General features: G+C 43.8%; 1 protein-coding gene across 1 annotated transcript; it reads right to left on the reverse strand.

The window, feature by feature from the left end:
• Positions 1-1,399: 1,399 nt before the first annotated feature.
• Positions 1,400-2,485, reverse strand: LOC100282577 (Casparian strip membrane protein 1). The gene is made up of 3 exons (NM_001371872.1): positions 2,173-2,485; positions 1,940-2,063; positions 1,400-1,823 (listed from the first exon to the last, which is right to left on the reverse strand). Exons 1-3 carry the CDS (start codon positions 2,391-2,393, stop codon positions 1,608-1,610), a joined length of 561 nt encoding a protein of 186 aa, NP_001358801.1. The 5' UTR covers positions 2,394-2,485; the 3' UTR covers positions 1,400-1,607.
• Positions 2,486-10,551: the final 8,066 nt, after the last annotated feature.

Here is a 10,551-nt window from a genome sequence, read left to right on the forward strand (position 1 = left end):
AGAAACATATCCGGTTTCCATTAAAGTTTTACGATTTCATGTGAAGGACACATAGATTTCTACACATAGTGTGCGACAACTTTTACGAAACATTGTCAAATTTTTATCACGACATGTCGACAAGTTTCATAATTTTCTAACTTTGTTTGTGTTTTATATAATTTTAAAACAACTAGATCGCAAGTTCACTTCATGTTTCGTGAGCATAGTGCTCGAAATTTCGGTCTACTTATGTTAATTATGAATTTCACAATTATCCGGTTTCCATTTTTCGACTGACTTACAGTTTAATTCTGAATTATCCAAAGAAATTCAATTAAACAAACTAAATCTAATAGTTATAACAAATACTTTGATAATTGTGCCAAAATTGAACATGTAGGTCTATATACTGTAGGAAAACACCAGATAAAGTTTGGTGTAAAAAAGAAAAAAACAAATATATTTTGCTAAGTGTAAAGGGAAGACACTCGTCAAAGTATACTTTTGTCGAGTGCCTACAGGGGGAACACTCGGCAAAGAAGATATTTTGTCGAGTATCAATGACTGACACTCGGTAAAGTTAACGGTCGCTCGGCAAAGCCTCCTTTGCCAAGTGTTCCGCCCTCGGCAAACGAGGTCTGTGCCGAGAGTGACACTCGACAAATAATTCTTTGTCGAGTGCCTGATATACTACACTCGGTAAAGAGCCGAATTCCTAATGATAGATATATACATATCTATATCTATATCTATACTAATCTATTAAAAACCTAATGTGGTCACCTGGTGCTACCACACCGCGCAAAAAATAGTGCAAATCGAGCACTCGAGCCCATAAATTTGTAAACATATAAAATAAAAGTCCTTAGACTATTTAGTACTGGTTCTTGATTCAAGTGGGACTAATATCTATGTTTAGTACCGGCTATTGGATTGAATCGGTACTAAAGGGGAACTTTTTAGTATTAGTTCTAGCCAATAACCGGCATTAAACATTTTAGTACCAGGCCATACAATTGTTTTACCACTAAAGAAAAAAACGAAAAGGTTGCAGACATCCATGAATATCTTTTCATTTGTGCTTGTACTGGTACTATTGTACACCAGAGATTGGAAATAGTTGCTAAATCCCTTGGCAACAATCAAGTCAAAACCAGCACGGTTTCATTGCCAGTAGCTAGCAGGCATGGATTTATAAGATAATCTTTCATGTTTTTGTTCTGATAAGTGAACACAATACACTACCGGAATCCGAAGCTTTGCCGAGTGTCGGTCTCTTTGCCGAGTGTCTTTTGTCGGACACTCGGCAAAACAGACTTTGCCGAAAGCCGCACTCGGTAAAGTTAGGCTCTCGGCAACGAGCTTCTTCCATGTTTTTATTCTGATAAGTGAACACAATATACCCAACAAATCTTTCAGAAACTACGGCGATCCATACATAATAGTTCACCTATTTTTTTTTGTAGCTTCTATACATGATAGTGCACACCACCAGAAGAAAAGAAGTTTAGAATCAAGCCAACAATTGGGGATATATGAGAGGATCATAGCACGAGAGGTATAATAATAGGCACACGTATGATTACACAAGGATAGCGGAGTCGAATAACCGCAACACGCACCGCCTAGCGCCTGGCTAGAGCAATGGCGGAGAGTAGTAGCAGCAGTACGAGCATGACCATGGCTCCGAACGAACCAACGAGGGATCCAGAGATACGCTCGCAGAACGAGTCAAACTGCTGGCAAATGGCAAGCCAGTTTGCTCTGACGTTGCCTTTGTGCGCTAAGTACACAATGGCCGCTGCCGCAGATGCTCCCGCAGTCACCAATGCTAGCATTGCCTTCAAAATTAGAATCACAACTAGCTTGTTGGCACTTCTCAAAACATAGGATTAGCCTATTACTAGATGGGAATAACCACACATGCTTTCACCATAAGAGGAGTTGTTAGGCTTACCGCGTCAAGAACGACCAAGAGCAGCCTGCTGTATTTAGCCCTGCTCCTAATGATGTGCACTATAGATAGTGGGAGCGACAGGGTGAGATAAGCGCAGACAATGGAATTCGCCACGACGAAGAACCTGTGTCAAACAAACAAACGAACGAAATCGAAACAGCTGTAGCATCGGACGCTCACATATATACAACTAAAAGTTGCGCGCTGAGGTTAGTATATATTAGTTAGCTTACGTGAGAGTAGGGAGATCGCTGTACTGCGCCTTGAACCGGATGAACTGCGTGAAGAAAGGCAGCGTCTCGTTGGTGGTGCCCATTGCAATGGCGCTAGCGAGGGTGCCGATGATGGCAATGAAGCGAAGTATTAGATCAAGCACGGACACTCCTTTGCTGACACCCCTGCTGCCCAGGGGCGCCTGCTTCGAGGTCTCGCCATGCTCGCTGGATCCTTTCATTTTTTTTTCCTTTAGCGTTTTACAGAGATTCTCACCTCCTTAGCTTGGTGGAACTGGCCTGGTTGCTCAGCTGATTTGGAGAGCACAGAGCTAGCCCATCCTGGCTCTTGCCACATTTATATATGCATGATGCTGAGCTGCGCGCGCGCGAAGTGCAAATGGATTAGGTCAGCTCTCGATGCCAGGGCAGGTGGCCGTAGTGTCTTCTCTCTTCTGCGTGAGCTCCCAGGTGCATTTCGGTTGACACCTACTCTACTTGCTCCATGGGACTGGTCGATTGGTTCGTGCTGAATTTATGGTCTCTTTATAGCCGTGGACTTGCGCTCAGCACTACTCTAGGGATTGGCGTATGTCGTTGCTATTTGTCCTAATATGCTGGAGCCTTCAACTAAACAATTGTTAGCTCATTCCTACTCCGGAAGCAATGCGACATTCATCTTCATGTCAACTCATGAGATCTCGGGATATCTGCAGAAAGCCAAGTTATTAGTTGGTGAATTGATTCGTGCTCGTGCTCGTCGAGTGGTTGTTCACTTTGAATTAAAGTCAGCTGTTTAGAATGTTGCAACTAGAGACAAAAAAATATAAAAACAGTAAAAGTCGATACGGATTAAAATTAAGTGAACAGACTACCATAGCTGATAGGCCATCAGCTTTCACTTTGTGCCTTTATGGTGAGTGTTGTTCGTGCTTTCTAATTATTGATAGGTAATATAACACTGAGGCCTTCTTTGGGTAGGAGGGGATTGAAGGGTATTACAGGGGTTAAGGGAAAAATAAACTTATATATAAATAGGGCGAGGTAAGCTTCCATTAGTACATAAAGCCTTGACCCTTGTCGATTGAGCCAGAATATTGATCAAGGTTAGATGTGGTAATAGATTACGATCCAAATACTGTTTCTTCACATTATGTTAAGGTCCTAAATTATTTCTAGTTAAAAAATAAATAGAAATAGAACTAGATACTAATCCAATCTGACCCTTAAATTTTATACTTAGAACCCATTGTCACCCCTAGTCGGTACAGTCCATGAGCGAGCGCGAACGGGTCTGTTTTGGCGTATCTATTTACCGAATATTTTGTTTTTTAGCCATTTGTGTGACAAAAAATTACACTTAGACCCCGGGAAAACTTATTTCCCGGTTTGGACCCGATTCTCGGCGCCATAGCCAATGGCGCCGCGGTAACATAGCTCGACGTCATTGGCTATGGCGCCGAGCGCTGACGTGGCGCTGGCGGCCAGGGCTGACGTGGCAACCCGCGTGGGCACCTAGCTCGGCGCCACAGATCTTGGCGCCGAGATAGGATTTAGCCACGCGGTCCATTTCTTCACTGCGTTTCTCTTCTCTATTTCTTCATCGCCGCTTCTTCTCTCCTCTCACCGCGCCGCCTCTGCTCTCACCGGAGCGCCCCGCCCCCACAACCGACCAAGGTCGCCCAGACTGCCCTCGGCGCCGCCGCCAGATCCTCCGCGAGCCCCTCCGCGCGGCCCGCCGCCGCCGCGAGCTCCTCGCGCGTCGCCACCGCCGCGAGTCCGCGCCCCCGCCGCCGCGAGCCGTCCTCCGCGAGCTCCCCGCCACCGCGAGAGGTAATTGTGCATCCCCACGAAGAACGTAATTCATAGTTAATCCATAGTTACATATAATTCATAGTTAAGAACTTAGTTAATTATGAACCACTTTACCTACAACGTAATTCATAGTTACATTTTTTTACAAAAGAGTATTGTTTTAAAGATATATACACCAAACATATAGAGGAATAAGGCCGACGTGAGATTTTGACTATAATCGTGACATTGTTTATCATATGGTTAGCATATTGTTTATTATGTAGCTGTCGTGCAGTTTTTTGTGTTGGCAACCATCGTGTTGTCGTTTCTTTGTAGGTTTTAGAAACCTCACTTTATAGGGGAGGTGCTGCCAAATTTTTTATTGACAGTAGTATTTTTTGTACATAGGTGTCCTTTCGACTACCTTCGTCACCGTTAGCTTGACTCGTACGCGATCTCAGGTATACATTGTTTTTGTACATTATTCATAGATTATGTAATTTCGGTTGATGTGGCCATTTAATATTTACTATATAGTTATTAGTTAATAAGTAGTTATTATTTATTTATTACTTAGTAAATATTGAGGCACTAGTATTTAGCCATTATTGAGTTAGTAATCCGTGTTTGCAATAGTTGGACACCCTAGTGACACTATACCATGGAGGAAGCGTGGAGGAAGATGTTTATGGGAATGTTAGTTTTTATGGTATGAACAAGGTGACTGTGATGTTCGATGAAAGACCCTCTTTTGGCCAGATTTTCGCTCGAGCTTGTGAGGAGATTAGTTTCAATTTAAACGACCCTAGAATATCAATTCAGGATTTGTTGTCCCATATTACATCTGAGACAATGTCTGACGGTTGATCTCCATTGCCTCAGAAGATGATTGGGTGAGATATGTCAGAATTGTGAAGACGATTGTTCCACCATGTTTGGATGTGGTTGTTCGAAAGTTATCTTCTAGTCACTGCGATGCTCCATTCGGGTTGTCTTGCATCTCGTATTGAAGCTCCTTTGCCTGAGCTCCCGGAAGAAGTGGTTGTTGTGCCCGATGCTTAATCGAGCCCGAATGACTTTGAGATTTCTCATCCTGTTCGCGGCATTTGTGGGGCTTCTAATCCGGTGGTATCCCCAGGAGATTTCATTACCCAGGATCCAATCTAGGATCATCGTAGTAAGTGTATTTAACATGTTGTTCATATACATCGTTATTTCGTTTGATTAGACTTTTTAATGTCGTATTTCCTCCTTCGACGCGGTGCAAGATCTCCACAACTAGATAATGGTGCTTATCTTGATGTGTCCCTATCGTACAATATGGACCACATATGCAGGGCCTCAAATAGTGTCGATGTTCAGATTGAGGATGAGGAGGAGCCATATGAGGCTGCATGAGCCTTAGATTCTGATGATGACCTTCCGGTTCAAGAAATGACCGAGGAAGAAATTGAACTCATAAGACGTTTGTGTCCCGAGCGTGACCCTGTTGTACATGAATTTAGCAGTCTAAGTCAGTCCACCGGTGCATATACAGAAGGACGTGATGATGAACCGCTAGAGGCTCTGGATAACGACGACAACATTGAGATTAAGGTAAGCTTACTTTTCAAGGACCTGCCTACACTGAGACGATGGCTACAGGAATATTCTATGAACCGCAAGAGGCCGTTCAAGGTGAGACACTCGTATGCACAGCATCGTTACACAGTTGTGTGCGAGGTGTCGGGATGTAATTGGAGGGTATGTGCCCGAAGGCAGAAGGATACCTGGAAGTTTAAGATCACCAAAATTGTAGGTCCACACACTTGTGCCCAGACAGAGCTGAGCTCTAAGCATCGTCAGTTGACATCTACCCTAATTGCGAAAAGGCTATTGGGGACATTGAAGGGTCAGCCAAACTTGAAGGTGAAGTCAATTATGACCATGACTTGGGAGATGTTTGGTTACAGGATCAAGTATGGGAAAGCTTGGAGGGCAAAGCAGCGAGCATGGAAGATGATATACGGGGATTGAGAGGAGGGTTACGAGAAGTTGCCAGCATTGTTCAATGCAATGAAAGCAACAAACCTAGGCATGCATTACGAGTACATCCCTAAACCTAATGAATGGAGGAACAACAGAGAGATCTTCTTTCGTGCTTTCTAGTGTTTCTCGTAGTGCATAGAGGCCTTCAGGCATTGTCGTCCTGTGCTCTCTATTGATGGTACTTTTCTGCTTGGGAAGTATAAGGGCACATTGTTGGTTGCCATATCATGTGACGCAGACAACGCATTGGTTCCTGTGGCATTTGCTTTGGTGGAGAGGGAGAACAGAGATAGTTGGTCTTGGTTCTTGCGACTTGTTCGGATCCATGTCGTGGGCCCTGGTCGCGAGGTTGGTGTCATATCTGATAGACACCAAGGTATTCTTAATGCAGTGCAAGAGCAGATTCCTGGCTACGCACCCATGCACCACAGATGGTGCACTCGACATCTAGCAGAAAATCTTCTTTGAAAGGATCGTAGCAAGGCTAACTTTCCCCTTTTTGAGGAGGTCTATCGACAGTTGGAGGTTTCGTTTTTCGAGGACAAGTTGAAGGAACTAAACAATGCAACAAATGCTAAAGGTAAGAACTGGATTGCTAGATTGCTGAGGGAACCACAGAAGTGGACAAGGGCCTACGACGAAGGTGGTTGGAGGTTCGAGTTCCAGACTAGCAACATGGCCGAGTCATTTAACAGTGTGCTGAAGGGTATACACGGCATGCCAATCAATGCTATAGTAACATTCACTTTCTATCGGCTCGTGGCTTGGTTTAATGATAGACACGCACATGCCAAGGCAATGCAGACGTGAGGGCAGAGATGGCCACCTAAACCAACAACACACCTTAATAATGCAAAGGAACGGACCAATAGACATGAAGTACAATGCTTTGATGAGGAGTTGGGTAAATACGAGGTAACAACGATGGGTGGCATAACTTCTGACCGTGAGGTGCGGCCTTCGAGGACACATGTTGTGTTACTTGATGCATTCTCATGTGGTTGTGGTAAACCTAGACAGTACCACTTTCCATGTTCTCATTATGTTGCCGCCGCACGTCATCACAACTTTGCATTTGAGAGCAGGATACCTTTGGAGTTCAGTGTAGAGAGCTTAGTACGTACCTGGAGCCCTCATTTTGAGCCATTTCTTGACGAGTCACAGTGGCCAACGTACACCGGTCTGGTATACATTGCAGAACCAACGCATCGATGGGACAAACGTGGTACTAGGAAAATGAGCCGGTGCAACATGGTTATGGATCAGGTTTCTAGCCGCACTAGGAGAGGTCGAGCGTCCCCCTTTCTCGTGGACCTAGAGCAGAATGAATGTGGAAAATACGGGAGACTTGGCCACAACTCACGTACATGCATTTGGACACTTAGTCAGGTGTGATACAATGTTTATTTCACACGTAGAGTACACATCTATTATTGTACTATGTAAATGTTATTGTTAAATTTTAATATTTTTACTAACCTTATTATCTTAATTTGCAGGATGGCGCAGTTCCACTTGCTGGACCCTCACTACGACGAGCACCACAGGGGTCGTCTCAACGCAGAGGGAGAGGTAATTTTTTTGCACATATATTAAAATTTTGAATTAGTAAATGCAACATATATTTGACTAATGAAATTACTTTGATTGTTAGGTGTTGCTCGTTTTGCGGGTCCGGACCCACGACCGGTTTCTGGAGGAGACGCGGTACGATGATAGGTACACTCCTCTTCTACAGAGGGCTGGCTTGGACGTCGTATCGTTCCAGGTTCGCCATAGACTGCCGACTTTCAACCCAGCGGCGTTGATGGCTCTGGTCGACAGGTAAAGACTTCTATATTTTTTAACTTTTACAGTAATCGCATCTATTTGCATACTAATGATTTTGTATTCGTTTGTCTTCCAATAGGTGGCGGCCAGAGACTCATACTTTCCACCTTCCCTGGGGTGAGATGATCGTGACGCTGGAAGATTGTCAGAAGATTCTTGGTCTCAGCATTCAGGGTCGTCCAGTGATGTGGACTATATGATGACAACTTTGTCATGTGAACTATGTTATGTGGACATTGTATTAAGAACTATGTTATGTGGACATTATGGACTATGTTATGTGGACATTGTATTAAGAACTATGTTATGTGGATTTTGTCATATTCTGTGTTATTTTGTGATGTATTATATGCTGAAATGTGGTGATATCTTATAATATGTGAAATTTTCAACTGTGGTTGTTAATAAAATAAGGGAAACTCTTGCGATTTTTTTTTGTAAATTGGAAAAAACATGACAATGCAATACAAACAATACAGATTTGAAACATTAGGGTTCTAAAACATTTTGGATATGAAAGTACTACAGAATAGGCTACTAGTTTGTTCAATCAGAATCACAATCTATAAGTAACTCATCTCCAGAGTCATCCGTTGCGCAATCCTCAACGACTACCTCGTTCCACTTGCTGCATTGTCCTGCATCACACTTTTTAGCAGTTCTCTTGTAATAATTGGCTTCTGCTTCATATGCAGCTTGGGAGAATAGCTGATCCTCAGCCTCAGCCTCATTGCACTTCTACTTGTAATAAGCCGCCTCTACCTCTTCGGTGGCCTGAGACATAAACTCGTCCTCCTCCTCTTGAGCACGTAATCCTGCCTCAGCTAGTGCGATGAGCTCACTCAACCTTGATGTGTCATCCTCCTCTTCCCCATGTAATCCTGCCTCTGCGAGAGCAATAAGCTCCCTGAACCTAGATGTGTCGTCCTCCTCCTCCTCCATCAGCTCCACCGTCGCCATTTTTTCCTGAACGTATCTTGCATGTGCCTCATCTGCGATATGGTTTACGCCACATCCAATCTCTGCAAATATAATGAGAAAAATAAGTTTCCAAAGTCAGGATAAATAAATTGTACAAACAAAATTATAGTATCATTTTTCTCACTCACTTCCCTTGAGACGACCAGCAAGATTATCCAACATTTGTTTCTCGGCTCTAGCCGCCCCCCATTCCCTTGCATCATGTGCTCTCTTCTCATGTGTCGCCTTCAACCTCCTCAGCTCTGCACGCATCGGACTGTCAAAACTCGCAGATTTCGCATACCTACACATGTCCTGTATGCGATCGTTAATGTAGGAATCGACGAGCTGAGATCCACAACGCATCTTCTATCCCATTAGTCTCTTGGACTTTATTGTGGGCATCATCTCTCCTTTGTCGTCGTAACTCTCCTAACTGCATTTCCTCGTCTCCTACAAAAAAGAGTAAGTACGGTTGTAACATTAAAGCTGGTGCAAACAATAAATAAATACCAACCTCATTGTAATCTACCATATGTCCACAAAAATAGCCAACACCAAGCTCGAAAGGAACTAATCCATATTTAGCTTCAACACCACATTTGCATAGTACTGGATCAAACTTCAACTCTTCTGCCCACTCATTTTTTCTTTTCCGTTGCCTCTGCCTCTGGCCAATGGGACAAAGGACCATACAACCACTCTCTGAAATGACACTTACGCCACCCGTATGGCTGCAGGAGAATAATTTAGTAATTTTTTGCAAAAATTAACAAAAGTTTAGACATTTGTTATGGGCTCACATAATCAATGTTCGGACACACGAAGTGCTTCGCAGTGTCCTCGTCGATGACAGCACGATCTCCGCAATTGCATCGAGGCGGCGAGTCCATTCTTCTTTCTGTTGCTACCTCCTTCTCTGCATCCGTCATTGGTGGAGGATTCGGGGGAGGAGGTACCCAACGCTTAAAACACTCATGACTAGTCCTTCCACACAACCAATTAGCGAAAACAAGATATCGAGGGTCAAATTTATCAGGACCGTCGATCCACTGGAAAAAGAAACACCTCAGGTGCTCCTAAAAAATGGAACGAAGCATTATTACACATCTAGTAAACAATATTAAGTCACAAGTCATAAGCTACGTACGTTAAAACCGCCACAAAAGTAGAAGCAGCGAGCAGCACTGTCTGAATGTTTGGATTGACATACCCAAGCCGGTCTGCCATAGTCAAAGTTAGGCACAGGAAGTTCAGGAGGAACAAGAGCATCCTTACTAGATACGTCCGGATATAACTCCCGAGGACGACCTCTCTTCTGCCACAACGCCTCCCGGTACATGTCTTTCATCTAAGAAACGATTATAATTAACACATGTACCTAATAGACTTTATAATCGGATTTCACAAACTATCAAATCAAATGTAGTCATCATATGAACTATACTATATATTCTAGGAGCAACAATGGAAATTAATAATCGAAAAATTACAAACCAATATACAAAACGAATCAGTGAGACACCATACCTTGGTCTACGAAGTATTCCAACTCAAAACTTTGAATAGACCAACTTTGATGAAGTTTTGAATTGAGGGCAAATGAGCTCTTCTCGGCCAGCAGCGTGGCCATTTTATAGGCCTTCGTAGCTCAGCGCCAAGATCCGTGACGCCGAGCTAGGAGGCCGCGTCGGCGCCGCGTCGACGCCACGCCAGCCCTAGCCGTCGGGAGCCACCAGCACCACGTCAAAACTCAGCGCCATAGCCTATGGCGTCGAGCTGTGT

The sequence above is a fragment of the Zea mays genome, chromosome 9, assembly GCF_902167145.1.
Source record: "Zea mays cultivar B73 chromosome 9, Zm-B73-REFERENCE-NAM-5.0, whole genome shotgun sequence".
Taxonomy (NCBI): Eukaryota; Viridiplantae; Streptophyta; class Magnoliopsida; order Poales; family Poaceae; genus Zea; species Zea mays.

Coding starts and splice junctions, on each gene's coding strand:
- LOC100282577 (NM_001371872.1), bottom strand. CDS start 2,393: ATGAAAGGATCCAGCGAGCATGGCGAGACCTCGAAGCAGGCGCCCCTG. Junction 2,064..2,172: donor AGCGATCTCCCTACTCTCAC/GTAAGCTAACTA, acceptor TGTTTGACACAG/GTTCTTCGTCGTGGCGAATT. Junction 1,824..1,939: donor TCTTGGTCGTTCTTGACGCG/GTAAGCCTAACA, acceptor CTAATTTTGAAG/GCAATGCTAGCATTGGTGAC.